The sequence below is a fragment of the Mastomys coucha genome, unplaced genomic scaffold (assembly GCF_008632895.1).
Source record: "Mastomys coucha isolate ucsf_1 unplaced genomic scaffold, UCSF_Mcou_1 pScaffold8, whole genome shotgun sequence".
Lineage (NCBI taxonomy): Eukaryota > Metazoa > Chordata > Mammalia > Rodentia > Muridae > Mastomys > Mastomys coucha.
The window spans coordinates 61,076,042-61,091,333 of record NW_022196914.1 but is presented as its reverse complement, the minus strand read 5'-3'; the positions used below and the strand labels follow the sequence as shown (position 1 = coordinate 61,091,333).

Sequence of the window (15,292 nt, the reverse complement as noted above, 5' to 3'; positions counted from 1 at the left end):
TTCCATAAGGTATACACACATGAAAATGCCACATACACCATAAATATATAGTTTAAATTTGTCAATTAAAAATACATTTTTAAATGATGGGATTTAAAACTTTGTTAAAATGTCTTTTCAGCTCAGATTTCCTTTATACAAGATATTGGAAGACTTCCTTTGAAGCGAAACTTTGGAAGGTAAGTTGATCATCTTCTAAAAGTCTCTTACTGAATATGTTTAGCATATAGTCAGTATTTTATGAAATATTGTTCACAAAATACAAAACAGCTGGGCACAAATCTTTATTTCTAGCACTCAGAAGATGTAGGTAGGCAGATCTCTATGAGCTCAAGGCCAGCCTGTTTTACAGGATAGACACAGCTATGTAGATAGACCCTGTCTTAAAAACTAATCAATCAGTTAATTAAAAAAATTTTAAAGGAGCTAGGGCTGAAGAGATGGTTTACTAGTTGTGTAGTGACCAGAGAACCTGAGCTTGGTTCCTAGCGCCCATGCTTGGCAGTTAACAACTTAACTTACAAGTTAACCTTGTAACTTAAGTGAGGGTATCTGACCAACTAAAATAAAATAAAATAAAAAAACTAAAGTACCCTTTTCTAGTTAGAAGGTAACAATAAAAAGTAAAATTAACACAAAAGAAGGTAATAGTAGATGTGTTTTGAGACAAGGTCTCACTATGTAGCAGAGGCTAGACTCAAACTTTTCTTATCGTAGCCTCCCAAGTGCTGTACCATCACTCCTGGACGAAGTTGATTGGTTTAGTTTCTTTTTGGAGACAGAGACCCTTTATGTAGTTTTGGCTACCTGAACTCAGAGGCCCAGTGCCTGCCTTTGCCTCCTGAGTGTGGGATTAAAGGTGTGAGCACCATGCCCAACTTTAGTTTCTATGTTAATTACATATTTCTTTGGACAGTCTATGTGTTCCCGTTTGTGTTTCCTAAGATTTCTGTTTTATGCTCATGTTTAATGTGTATGTAAATATTAGTCTGTAGGAACTCTGCTGAAGACAGTAACACTCTTGTAAGCAGAAAGGATGTATTCACAGTTGATCATTTGCCTTGCACTTTTTTGTCTGTATGTGAGTGGAAAGACCACTTAGTTTATAATTTCAAGGAATCTTGTGTTTGGTTCCCATTGATGTCTTCACTGTGATTCTGCAGGTTGAAAATGGAAGCCCTGACTGACCGGGAGCTGGGGCTGATAGACCCTGACAGCGGGGATGAGTTCCTGCACAGCGGAGGCCAGCCCGCTCAGACTGCTGACCCAGAAACCTGGTCTCTTCCTTTGAGTCAGAACAGTGGGAGCGATCTGCCTGCCAGCCAGCCTCAGCCCTTTTCCTCCAAAGTGGACATGGAAGACGAGGAGGAGGAAGAGGAAGATATAATAATAGAGGACTATGACAGCGATGAGACATAGAGAACAGCCTGCCAATCAAATTGCTACCTGAGAGATGGATTTTAGTCTATTCAGTGGTACTAGGACAGCATTAACATGTCTCTAAAGGACAAGCAGTTTGTTAATTGCTTAGTTCCTTCTAGTATCCATCACAGCAGCTGCAGCCTGTCATCTTGAAGTAAAGCAGGTCTCAAGTACTCAGTACTTAGTATTTATTTAGTCTTGTGTATGGTTTGAGGAGAGGTCACAGTGTGATGTATGAATGTTGTGCTAAATATCAAAATGTGAAGGAGTAATCCAGAATATACAGACTTTATGGGGTGTTGTAAATTTGATTTATAAAACAGTTTAGGATGCAATTATGAGTATAAATAAACTTTGTGCCTTAATTACAGTTTGCATCTAGCTTCTCTGATACCGTTTTTTGGTATGTTGTACAGTGGAATATTTTAGATACTTCTGGAAAGTATTTACATAATTTATATCAAAATTAAAAAAATGTTGGATTTCATCTTGTTTTTCTTATCCTTTAACATTACCTACCATGCACTGTCTGCCTTGGGTCCAGGCATAAGTAGAGCAGATGTTCTGAAGTGGGAAGGGGCTGGTAGTACCTGTGCCATTGCTTCTTTCCGGACTTAGCTAGGTGGCCAGGCGGGCGGGGCGCTGTGGCTCGGCCACGCCCCAGGAGTCAGGTCGCAGTTTCGGTGCCCGCGGGAGCGCGTGCTCTTCCGGCGGCCGCGCAGGTGAGTGGGGCCGCGATGCGGCCACGGGACGCCGAGCCTCGCGGGGTGGGCCTTTCGCCCTGGGCTCACATCCCCGAGCCGCCTCCCACCCGCAGCCAGGCTGAAGCGGGAGCACGCGGGCGCGCCGGGCTCCAGGGGCGGCGTGGGCGGGTTTCGCTGTAGCGACAGGTGCGGCCGGCTGGACCGCCGCCGTCCTTCCGGGCGACTGGTGGCGCCGCCCTCGCCACTTTCCTGCCTGGCCTGACCGGGACAACGGCCACCTTGGGGCGGAAGCCAGAGTGGATTTTCCAGAGAAGAAGGCGAAGGCGGGACACGCACCGGGTGGGTATAGTCGCGGTGCCGGGAGGCTAGATGGGGGATCCTGGCGGGGATACTGGATGTCTGTGGGTCTGCTCGCGGCTGCGGCCCCGCTGCTCCCCAACCCCAAATCCCCAAGTACCTGAGGCAGTCCACTTTCTGGAGGCAGCAAAGTTTTAGAGGCAACTAAAGGGGCGATTGTGCGTGTATAAAGGTAACCAAGCTTGATCCCCGTGACGCTCAGGGAACCATTTTTCTGGCCACAACTGTGGCATTCCTAACTCTCTGGCTCCAAACAAACAAAAGACCTGCGACCGAGCTAGATGGAATTTGGGGGCTTAGGGGCAAGCTGTAAGACGTCAGGGGTATCTGTATATTTAAAATGTGTGCAAAGACCGCTGAAGATTCCTTGCTGGGTAACAGTTTGTTCTTCTACTAGTTTACACATTTTTGTGTTTTATTTAAATGATAAAGTGATGTAACTCAAACGAGCGGTTTTCCACAGGTGAAGATGAGTTGAATCCGCTACAGTGAGTCATACTTTTAGGAGTTAAATTAACCAGCGGGATGCCGTGTACACTATTTATACCCTAGAGACCTCAAACCTTGTTCGGTTTATTTGTTGTGCTTTTGCTTCTACATTCTTAGGCATGTGTCGAATGTAGTTTTTTTTTTTTTTTTTTTTTTTTTTTTTTTTTAAACAAAGAGATAAAGACAAAAGGGCAAAAATAATTGCTGTTGTGCTGGCTGGTTTTATGTCAACTTGACACAAGTTACAGTCCTCTTAGAAGACCGAACCTCAGTTGAGAAAATGTCCCCACTACTTTGACCTGTAGGCAAGCCTGTGGTGCATTTACTTGATTGGTGATTTACGTGGGAGGGTCTAGCTCACTATGAATGGTGCTGCCTGCCACTGGATGCAATAAGAAAACAAACTAGCAAGCCGAGAGGAGAACACAGTAAGCAGCCCTCCTCCATGGCCTCTGCATTAGCTCCTGCCTCCAGGGTCCTGCCCTGACTTCTCTCAGTAATGCAGTGTGGCTTGAGTGTTGTAAGTGAAAGTAAACCGGCTCTCCCCAAGTTCATGGTGTTTTATCACAGCAGTAAAAACCCTAAGACAGTTGTCACTTAGCCTCTGGTTTGCGGTGCACACCCTTCTGGATTATCATAGTTAATCCTCCAGGCTTGGGGTGTCTTATTAGAGGACCCTGAAATTTCTTCCTGGACTCCCTCCTCTGTGTGTTCCATCTACTGCAAGGGTTCAACCTGTGGGGCATGACCCCTAAAGGATCAGTGACCCTTTCACGGGGATCACCTAAGACCATTGGAAAACACAGATGTTTGCATTATAATTCATAACGGTAGCAAAATTACAGTTATGAAGTAACAACAAAAATAATTTTATGATCATTGGTCACCACAACATGAGGAACTGTGTTAAAGGATAGAAGCGTTAGGAAGGCTGAGGACCACCGATCTGTCGGGTGGTTGTGTCTGGTCTGGTCTGGTGGTGGTACCTACTCTCTGGACAGACTGCGTCTCCACCTGGATTCCTAAGGGATTACTGAAACTCCCATGAGGAGTTTCATGCTACTCCCATGCTACTCCCTGAGGATGGAGAAACGAATTCACCATAAGTGATCAGATAGGTATCCTAGCATTTATTATTTTGTTTTATGTGGGTGTTTTGCCCACATGTATGTCTCTACACCATATGTATGCAGTGCTCATGGAGGCTGAAGAGCTTGTTAGATCATCTGGAACTGGAGTTACAGATGGTTGTGAGCCTCCATGTGGAAGCTGGGAATTGAACCCAGGTCCTTTGGAAGAGCAACCTTTGTCTTTACCACTGAGCCATCTCTCCAGACCCTCTGGGCCTGCTTCAAAGTAATCTGTGGAGGACTAGGACAGACAGGGAAGGAATAGTGAACTCTGAATAGGATTGATCTTAAGAGTAGTTACTGAAGCTGATCTGTGGGACACGGAGGTTCCGAATGCTACCCTTCCCACTTTTGATTATGTTTAAATTCTTCAGTGACCATTTACTGTACATGTTCTGCATCTAGAATGTAAGGCCTTGCTGTCTCCATGGCTCTCCCCATGATCCTTTGGGTCAAGTATCAATAGCCTCTTCATGTCAGCCTTCACCTTCTGAGTTGAACTCTGAACACCACATCAACAAGTTGGATTGGGTCACTCCTCAACTCCCAGTCCTCCGCTGGCTTCTTACTGCCCATTCACTGCCAGGGAATTTAAGGTCTTACGTGACTCATTTGACATTGGATCTGCTGTTGTCTCGTTCCGTTGCTTCCTTGCCGAGCTCTCTGATTCGGTATTTCCTTAGCATGTTAGGCACTGTAGCTGTTCCATTTGCTTAGAGCACTCTCCTCCAGATGTCCACTTGGTTTCCACCTTCATCTCATTTCTGCATTTGTCTCTTTCGCCATGAAGACTTCCTTCACCGTGCTAGAGCTGTACATGCCGCCTGCAGGGCCTTCCTTTCTCCTCTTTAAGACTTTGACCCTTGGGGCATTATTAATTTCACTTCTCCATCACCTGCCACCCACAGTAGGATCTAAATTCCATAAAGGCAGGGAACTTAAATACAACCTCGGTGTGTCCAATTTGTGGGAGGTTCTCAGGCAATCTTTGTTGACTAATGGGTCTCTATTTTACAATTAAGATTATGCCTTAGGGTTTCCAAATTGCTCAGCACCTTAAAAGTAAGAGCGCCCATTTAAATTTGTCCTAATTTCAAGTATAGTACCATGTGTCTACTTGAATATCCAATAAAAAGGCATAAACAAGTTGAAAGGAGAAAGTCAGTGTGCCTCTAACCTAGTAGAATGTCAGTAAGTGGTGTTTGTTTGTTTGTTTGTTTTTCCCTTCTTGCTCCGGCCCAAAGGTTTATTTGTTTATTATATGTAAGTACACTGTAGCTGTTTTCAGACACACCAGAAGATGGCATCAGATCTCAATACAGATGGTTGTGAGCCACCATGTGGTTGCTGGGACTTGAACTCAGGACCTCCAGAAGAGCAGTCAGTGCTCTTAACCGCTGAGCCATCCCTCCAGCCTCTTTTGTTTTTGTTTTTGTTTTAAATTGAATATATATTTAGGTCATTGCTTTCATCAAGGAAGGCAATAGACTTAGTCAAAGTGTATTTTGAAAAATTTTTAAATTTTTTCAGGTATATTAAATTCTAATTAGTTCTGAGATGCTTTAGTTGTCCGTGGCAACAGCAAATTGCCTTTAGATAATTGCTCTGGGGACAGTGGTATTCACAGTTAGTGCTGCTGCTGTTTTACACCGGTTCTGGGGAACCACAGCTGTGATGTTTTTACCTCTGAGAGCTCAGCTTCTAAGTCTAGTGCCAGCTGTTAATACTTTAGGAGGAAAGAAACAAACCCTGCACATTTTTTATTTTATATTGTGTGTTTGAGTGTTTTGCTTGCATATGTCAGTGCACCATAGATGCAGATGCAGTTCCCTAGAGGCCGGGAAAAGGCATCAGATCCCCTGGGACTTGAGTTATAGCCACTTCTGATCCTCCCACCCCCCCAGTGTGAGTACTGAGAGTCAAGCCCAGTTCCTGCAGAAGAGCAGCCAGTGCTCTTCACCTCTGAGTCAGAGTTCTAACCCTTGGCTAACTTGTTGATTAGGAAGGAAAACGCCTCCTGCTTCATATGTGTTAAGACTGCTTTAACGGCCCCTTAAGCCATTCCAAAGCAAAAAGTGGGTTAATAAAAATGAAGAGTATTTGCTGAGCCATCAAAGTTTGGTATGCTCAGATTCTTAAATATTAATTTTGATTTAGATGTCTAAAGACAAGACTGCACGTGGGAATATATTAACATTCTGTATTCCTCAAGTTTGTGTCTTGTTTTTATATTTTGTCTATAGGAGTCATACATAAATTAAACTTAAATGTTTTACTATATAAAATCCAAAACTAATATTTAAAACTGTACTTAAAAATGTCATAGAACACTTAAGCATATTTTTGGATAATCTAATTGTTACATGCATTTAAAATATTATATATTATAAATATGATAAATATGTATTTATCATTTTATATACAATAAAACTTGGATATAGTCATGTTTGCCACCTGAATATGCTTTGTAACTAAGTGAATAAAATAGCTGGATTTTTTTTATGAAGGATAAAGTAACTAAGCATGAATGATATCTTTAATTTTGGCCACAGGTGTGAAAATCACAAATGTCGTCAAGTGATGGAAGGTCCAGGATTCGGGACAGGGGCTATAGTGAGGTTCCCAGGGACACACCTTGTCCAGACGGTACCATAAGAACCCTCCAGTCTCTTCAAAGCAGTGAGCTGGCTGTCAGCGCAGATCCTCTGCCTCCACCCCCTCTCCCATTACAGCCACCGTTCGGCCCCAGCTTCTACTCAAGTGACACAGAGGAACCAGCCGTGGCACCAGACCTCAAGCCGGTAAGGCGCTTTGTTCCTGACTCCTGGAAGAACTTCTTCAGAGGGAAGAAAAAGGACCCAGAATGGGATAAGCCGGTGTCAGATATCAGATACATCTCCGATGGTGTGGAGTGTTCACCTCCAGCCTCTCCAGCAAGACCAAACCACCACCCACCCAACTCTTACAGAGATCCTTCCGGAGGGTCACAAGGCACCTTTAATTCCCAGCAAGAGGCAGACGCCATGTTTCCCCATGACCCCTATGCATCCTTAGACCGACGCACGCAGACGGCGCTGACTTACAGTGAGAAGGTAGAGGAGTACAATCTGCGGTACGCCTACATGAAGTCGTGGGCAGGCCTGCTGAGAATTCTGGGTGTGGTGGAACTGCTTCTGGGGGCTGGCGTCTTTGCTTGTGTCACAGCTTATATCCACAAGGACAACGAGTGGTACAACTTGTTTGGCTATACACAGCCCTATGGCATGGGAGGTCTTGGTAGCCTCGGCAATACGTATGGAGGTTATTACTACAGTGGCCCCAAGACCCCTTTTGTACTCGTGGTAGCTGGATTGGCTTGGGTTGCCACTATTATTATTCTGGTGCTTGGGATGTCCATGTATTACCGCACCATTCTTTTGGACTCTAACTGGTGGCCCCTGACGGAGTTTGGAGTTAACGTTGCGTTGTTTGTCCTGTACATGGCTGCAGCCATAGTCTATGTGAATGATACCAACCGAGGCGGACTCTGCTACTACCCGTTATTTAATACGCCAATGAATGCGATGTTCTGCCGGGTAGAAGGAGGTCAGATAGCTGCAATGATCTTCCTGTTTGTCACTATGATAGTTTACCTCGTCAGCGCCCTGGTCTGCCTAAAGCTGTGGAGGCACGAAGCAGCTCGGAAACATCGGGAGTTCATGGAGCAACAGGAGGTACGCGCTTGCATTTGCTGGGCTTCTCAATACCTTTGTTTGGTTTTGCTTTCCTATCCTATGACTCTTAAAAAATACATCACCCTTAAAGCTTTGTCAGAGTCATTCTCTATCAGTATCTGTGTATGTATTTAAATAAGCTGAATTTCAGAACCCCTCCCTGTCTCAGTGACTTACTTGGACTGGGATAAGCCACTCTGTTGGTCTGCTTGTTATTGCAGAGAGACACCACATCACAGTAGTTTGTTAACTAAGTGCGCTGTGGCTGACCGATGCCGAGAACGGCGTGGTCACTGAGTTTGGGTAAATGATAACATAAATTACATGATATATCTTATGTATATGCAATATACACACAATAATATAGGCAATAAATAAAAAAACAGAAATAACATAGATTGAGTATCTCATCATCAAAGCAAGTTCAGGAACAGCTTTGATTCTTTCCTAAGATAAAATTTAGTAAAACCTCATGAAATATTTCACTTATAGGAAGAAAGAATGCATTTAACAATTTACTTTTTACCTCCCTGGAAATAACCCTAAGTCTATGTAGCTGTGTGGCTCAGTCAAGCATGAGAACCTGAGTAATAAGTCACTAGGTCTCTTTAAGAAGTAAAAACCGTTGGCATGTCCCTGTACTCCCAGTGCTGGGAGGTGGAAGGTGGAGACAGGTGGATGCCCTGAAGCTCGCCAGTGGAGCCTCCATCTCAAACAAGAAGTGGAGGGCACCTGAGGACTAACACCCTAGGCTGCCCTCTGACCTCCACGTGTATAAGGTGGAGGCTTAAGAACCAGCATCAACAGAAGCAGACACATGTACACATATACAAAGGAGTTTGGCTAATGGGAATAGTGGCTTACACCTGTAACTTCTGCCCTTGGGAAGTTGAAGCAGGAAGATTGTGAGTTCAAGTCCAGCCTGGGCCACATAGTCTGAGGCCAGCCTGGGAGCCCTGTCTCAAAAAGCAAAACCAGAAAAGACTATGTTTGCATTAAAAACAAACATCAAATGACTGAGTCACAGTGAACATGAAGCTTATCTGCCTTTGATGGTTCATCATTTGGGAAGGTGTAAATTCCAAAGTAAGAAAATAACTGCATTTGCTTCTCTTTCCTGGATTTTATTAACTAAAAATAACAATGAAAATAATAAGCAATGAGGATAATATAGAGGAAAAAATGATGGTAAGACCTAATATATTACCATATGTGAATACCAAACACATAAAAAAAAATCCCATTTAAAATGACATGGGTTTAGCCGGGGAGTGGTGGCGCATGCCTTTAATCCTAACACTTAGGAGGCAGAGGCAGGCGGATTTCTGAGTTCGAAGCCAGCCTGGTCTACAGAGTGAGTTCCAGGACAGCCAGGGCTACACAGAGAAACCCTGTCTTGAAAAACAAAACAAAAAAATGACATGAGTTTGAGAGTAGCAAACATTAGGTATGTCGTACTACTTTCAGTATGCTCTGAACTAAGCTGGTATTTCACTACCTTCCAGTAGGTTCACCGGAACCTCCTAATCCACTGAACATACTATTTGCCTTCGATTTGTTCTTAGTTAAGTTGACTATATTGTAAAAATTCCCAGTCCTGCTTTCTTCAAGTCAAGTCATGCTTTTTCATGAATGTGATTTGTTTGTACTGTGTAGCCCCAGCTGGCCTGGAGCTCACTATGTAGACCAGGTGTACATAGTGAGCCGCCTGCCTCTGCCGGGATAATCATTGAGCTCCATCATGCCTGGCCCTGCAAATGGCAAATGGCTTCCTTTCTTTCTTTCTATCTATCTTTCTTTCTTTCTTTCTTTCTTTCTTTCTTTCTTTCTTTCTTTCTTCCCTTCTTCCTTTCTTCCTTTGTTTATTTATCTATTCATTTATTTATGTATATGAGTACAATGTTGCTGTCTTCAGACATACCAGAAGAAGGCATTAGATCTCATTACTTATGGTTGTGAGCCACCAGGTGGTTGCTGGGAATTGAGCTCAGAAAGAGCAATCAGTGCTCTTAATCACAGAGCCATCTCTCCAGCCCCATAAATGCTTTTTTCATAACAATGTGTTAATCAAGAAGCTTCTCATGTTCTAGTGTGAATCCTGCTCTGTTGTCACAAAATATATTTGTCTTTCTAGAATTCTACATAGACTTAAGTTACTTCTAAAAATGTACCTCAGCACTACAAGCGTATTTCATAAATCTAAGTCTGTGTAGAAATTGAAGAATCCTAAGCTGTTTTCTTTTGGTTTTGGTTTCTGAGACAGGTCCCGTTGTGTCTCCCTGGCTGGCCTGATACTATGAGCTAACCTGGCCGCGAATTCATAGGATCCTTTTGCCTCGATCTTTGAAGTGCTTTGTTACAGGGGTGTGTGCTACCATCCTGGCTAAGAATTTTAAATTCTAGTGTGTGAGATCCTAAATAGGGAGACTTTTACCATTCTTTATAATGTTTATGCTAGTTTAATGATAATTTTTAATTATTTAAATATCAAAGGTCTACTACAGTAACATGATTGTAATTATTAGCATATTTTTTCTTCAACAAAAGCTTATTTTGTACCAGATGGTGGTAGGACTTTAATCCTGTCACTCAGGAGGCAGAGGCAGGTAGATCTGAGTTTGAGGCCAGTCTGGTGTGCAGATCGAGTTCCAGGACAGCCAGAACTACAGAGAAAACTTGTCTGGAAAACCAAACCAAACCAAAACCCAGCAACTTACTTTGTTTTGTTTGAGAGGTGCTCTCACTATGTAGCCCACATTGGCTTACAACTCACCACAATCCTCCTGCCTCAGCCTTCCAGAGAGCTAGAATTATAGGTATAAGCCAGAGGTGATCACTTAAAAACTTTTTATAAGTTTTTTTTGTTTTGTTGTTTTGTTTTTTACAATATTTGATTAAATTTGAATTAAATTCAGTTACTAAAGGTGACATAACAGACTTTTTTTCCTATTAATTTTATAAAGTGACAATACGAACATTTTAATTATCCAGAGTGCTAGGCATGGTAGGTCACACCTGTAATCCCGGCCCTCAGGGCAAAAGCAAGAGGATGGCCACAAGATTAAGGTTAGCCTGATCTATGCAGTGAGTTCTAAGCTAACCTGGGGTACATAGCAAGATCATATCTCATAAAACAATCAAAAATAAAATAAAAAAACAATCAAAAACAATAAAAAACACCCAAGATAAAAGTAACCTAAGTAACGAGGCAGTAGTGGTGCATGCCTTTAATCCCAGCACTTGGGAGGCAGAGGCAGACGGATTTCTGAGTTCGAGGCCAGCCTGGTCTACAGAGTGAGTTCCAGGACAGCCAGGGCTGCACAGAAAAACCCTGTCTCAAAAAAACAAAAAACAAACAAACAAACAAGTAACCTAAGTAATTCAAGCAACTTACCTAATAGTATTCCCCATCCCATATCTCCAAATCCTCTCCATGTTCCTGGCTAACACGGAGCCAGTTAACTGCCGTCCTCTGGCTCCTCACTGGCTCACAGAAGTATGGGCAAACGGGTGTGGAGAACAAACATCAAGAGAGGATTGACCTCTGGGAACTAGGATTAGGCTCGGAGTACAAATGGATTGAAACCTTTGCGAAGTGGCTTCTAGTTTTACTTATGTGTACGTGTGTTGTCTGTGTGTATTTATGTGTACTTGTGTGTGCAGTGCCCAAAGTGGCCAGAAGAGGGAGTAGGACCTCCTGATGTGGATGTTACAGGCAGTTGTCTATAAGAACAGTAAGTACTGTAGTCTGCCAAGCCATCTCTTCAGCCCCTTGAAATCATTTTAACTCTTCTGTTGTTGTTATTCCAGATAAATGACCCATCGCTATCATCAAAAAGGAGAATGGTAAGAGCACCATTAACTTGATGTTATGTTGTCTCTGTAGATTTGCTAAATACTTATTTGACAAGAGAATCATCCTTGTGTGAAAGTACGGTTTTGAGCTCAGATGAGGACTTTCAGCTTTTTTTTTATATTGGTATTTTATGTACATTGGCGTTTTGCCTGCAAGTATGTCTGTGTGAGGGTGTCAGGTCCCCTGGAACAGGAGTTCTAGAGCTGTTGTGAGCTGCCATGTGGGTGTTGGAACTTGAACCCAGGTCCTCTGAAAGAACAGCCAGTGCTCTTAACCACTGAGCTATCTCTCCAGCTCTGACTTTCAGCTTTTTTCTGATACTAAAAGGACCAAACCAGGTGGTCATTGCTAAAGCCCCTTTTCATTTTCTTACATGAGTTTCTTTTGTAAGTGAACATGGTTGGTCTTCCTCATATGCTTTTTTATTTGAGGTAAGTTCCTGCTGGGTAGCCTAGGTTGGCCTTTTATACATGTTGCCCAGGTTGGCCTTTTATACATGTTGCTCCTGCTTCTGCCTCCTGTGGTACAGAACTCTGGGCTTACTAACTATGCCTGGCTAATCTGCTTTAATGGAAGTCATTCTTCCTGAGGCTAAAATGTAGCTCAGTTAGTACAGCGCTTGCCTAACACCCATGAAGAAGCCCCGCATCTCTCCCTACACAAACTGGGGATAGTGGCCCATGGCTGTAATCCCAGCGTGTAGAAGGTAAAAGCCAGGGAACTGAAGTTCAAGGTCATTGTCTTAGTTAGAGTTTCTGTTGCTGAGATAGGACACCATGACCATAAGCAGGCTGGGGAGGGAAGGGTTTCTTTCACTTGCACACCCACATTGCAGCCACCATGGAAGGAAAAAATCAGGACAGAAACTTAAGCACAGCAAGAAGCAAGCACACACATGCGCACACACACACACATACACACACACATACACGCACCACTTCACATGGGAAATCAATTTTATAAATGCTAACACTCATTAACAGATAATGTGAGAAATCTAGTATCAAAATTATGCAGAATGCTAACATTTGGAAGTATGTTCAAAATATCCTCAAGTATCGAAATATGGGTCAGTGGTAGAATGCATGCCTGCCTAATGTGTGTGAAGCCCTGGGTTCAGTCCCCATCACTGAAATCCGTCCATTCACCCATCAGCCATCTTTGGGCGTCCACTTTGCAACTGCTTATTTCCCAGTACTGGGCTGGACAGGGCCGTCTTACTGGGCAGTGCTGTACTAGTAGCAATTGTGCTTGCCCGGGGTAGAATGTGTGGTTCCTGGTTATTTCCCCCGCCCCGAGGCAGTGGGATTTACCAGTAAAATGTATGCAGGGTTAGAGTCAGCCTAAAAAGCCAGGAAGATGCTGGAGAAAGCAGCCCTCAGTGATCAACTGTCAGTGTTCCTGTTTGACGGAACATATAGGTGGAACAGGGCTATTATGATCTGCTTCAGAGTTCTAGGGCACCTCTGTCAGAGTCCCTAGGGGCCAGACAGCATGTCCAGGGTATTTCCAGGTCCCGGAATAGTTAGGAATACTGGCAGAATATAGAATGCCAATTCTTTTTCTGGTTTCCCCCCTCCCCCCAACAGGATTTCTCTGTTTATCCCTGGCTGTCTTTGAACTCCACCTGCCTCTGCTTCCCAAGTGCTAAGACTAAAGGTGTATGCCTCCATATCCAGCTGAAATGCCCATTCTTCCTTTGGATATCATTTGATCTATAGCCTTCCTGATTCTTTTTAAAATACAGAACCTGAAGCCAAAACACACCCTTTTAAAAGCCCCTCCCTGGAGGTGGATCACTGTAGAAAAAGCTTAGGTATATTCTAAGAGAGACTCCCATTAATTAATTGAACTTCCCCAATGAGAAACCTGGTGGGAAGTTCTCGAACTCCGTCTTAGCTTGGGTATGATTTTTCTCCCTGGATCCTAACGGGGATGGTTTGGCAGAGTGGCGTGGGAGAGATAATGATACATTGAGAAGAGGTGAACTTTAGAATTAAACCGCTCTGAATCAGGACACCTGTTCCTTCTTGCCCTTTGGTCTTGTGGAAATTACTTATCTTCTCTGAACTTGCATTTCCTGTCCGTCATCTGAGCCGTATAGTAGGCTGAACCTTATCTTTATAGCTTATGATTTTTTGAATCATGATTTGATTTTTTTTTGAGAATATGATTTTTCTAGAAGCAAGTACTTTTTTTTGAGACAGGGTTTTACTATATCTCCCTGGCTGGCCTTGAGCTCTCAGAGGTACACTTGTCTCTGTCTACTGAGTGCTGAGATTAAAGATGTACACCATCACACCTGGCTAAAATATTTTTTTTTTTAAAAAAAGATGTATTTATTTTATGCAATGAGTGTTTTGCCTGCATATATATCTGTGTGCCACATGCATGCCTACTCATGGAGGACAGAAAAGGGGGCCAGATCCCCTGGAGCTGGAGTTACAGACATTTGTGAACTGCCATGTGGGTGCTGGGAATGGGACCTGAGTTCTTTGAAAAAGCAGCCAGTGAGTACTCTTAACTTCTGGGCCATCTCTCCTGCCTCAAGATTTATTTTTATTTGTGTGTGTGTGTGTGTGTGTAAATGTATGCCATGTGTGTGAGTCCCCTATGTGGCTTAAGGGGGTGTCAGATCTTGGGGAACTGGAGTGGCAGATGGTTGGTGGCCTTTTGGGTACTGGGAACTGGATGGACCCAGATCCTCTGTAGGAACAGGATATGCTCTTACTCACTGAGCCATCTCTCCAGCCCCAAGATAATTTTTTTTTTTTTAAAACAAAATGATATATGAACATAAAATAAAATATTCCATTAAGGCCCTAACTCTGGACAGGTTTTTTTTTTTTTTAAATTGGGCAGATTAATTTCCCTGAGATTGTATCCCATAAGCAGTGCAAATATTCATTAAGTCTGGGGTTCTCAAACTTTATTATGCAAACATATCAGCTAGCTAGCTTATTGAAATAGGCCTTATTGGGCCTGGCTGGCCCATTTGCCACTTTTCCTGAGGACTTGAGTTTGGTCCAAGGAAGTACATGGAGGAAGGAGAGAGCTGATTCCTGTGAGTTGTGGTGCATGTGCCCCTCATGGAATTTTAAAAAACATAATAGCATTTACATTCAGCAGGTCTGTGCTAGAGCTTAAGCATCTGCATATCTAACAATTGAGCAAGTGGGAATCAGAATCCTATCGGGGTATTGGGGTGGCTTTGGGTCAGGCCTGTGTGTACACTCAGGGAACGTCAGAACTTGCATAGACAAGCACTGGGCACAGGTCGGCTCTCCATGCTTCTAATCCACAGGATGTCCACCTAGCCCACTTTGAGTTTGAAAAGCATAGTGAATTCAGTAGTGCCACTTGTCTGTCCTGATGTCTAATTCCTTTGTCTTGGGTCATAACAGAGCATTTCCAGTATTTGCTAACAGGACAAGTTTCAGTTAAGAAACAGGAAAGAGGCCATGTTAAACCTTGGCTCTGTGGCCTTTCTGTCTCCCTTCATATGTGCTTGTAACTAGGAGAGTGTGGCTTGTCCCAAAGCTGGGGCCCAACCCTACGCTGTCTTAAAGCTTTTTCCTCATATTAACAGGTAAACCAGAGAAGTAGCTCTGAGCAAGTAAT

At 43.3% G+C, this 15,292-nt stretch overlaps 2 protein-coding genes across 6 annotated transcripts in view; both read left to right on the top strand.

Annotated features, from left to right (window-relative positions):
• Positions 1-1,909, top strand: part of Rad17 (RAD17 checkpoint clamp loader component) — a 31,756-nt gene extending 29,847 nt beyond the window's left edge. For all 4 annotated transcript variants that reach the window (XM_031360470.1, XM_031360469.1, XM_031360472.1 and 1 more), the window contains 2 exons: positions 122-179; positions 1,164-1,909. In XM_031360470.1, coding sequence (XP_031216330.1) covers positions 122-179; positions 1,164-1,419 — 314 coding nt within the window. In that variant the 3' untranslated portion in view covers positions 1,420-1,909. The remainder of the gene's footprint in view (positions 1-121; positions 180-1,163) is intronic.
• A 120-nt stretch (positions 1,910-2,029) lies between these two features.
• Marveld2 (MARVEL domain containing 2) overlaps positions 2,030-15,292 on the top strand; it is a 20,737-nt gene continuing 7,474 nt past the window's right edge. Inside the window, exons 1-3 of one of the 2 annotated variants that reach the window (XM_031360473.1) lie at positions 2,030-2,465; positions 6,655-7,815; positions 11,626-11,661. In XM_031360473.1, coding sequence (XP_031216333.1) covers positions 6,670-7,815; positions 11,626-11,661 — 1,182 coding nt within the window. In that variant the 5' untranslated portion in view covers positions 2,030-2,465; positions 6,655-6,669. Of the gene's footprint in view, positions 2,466-2,746; positions 2,858-6,654; positions 7,816-11,625; positions 11,662-15,292 lie in introns of those variants that run through there. The other variant, XM_031360474.1, reaches the window with a different exon arrangement.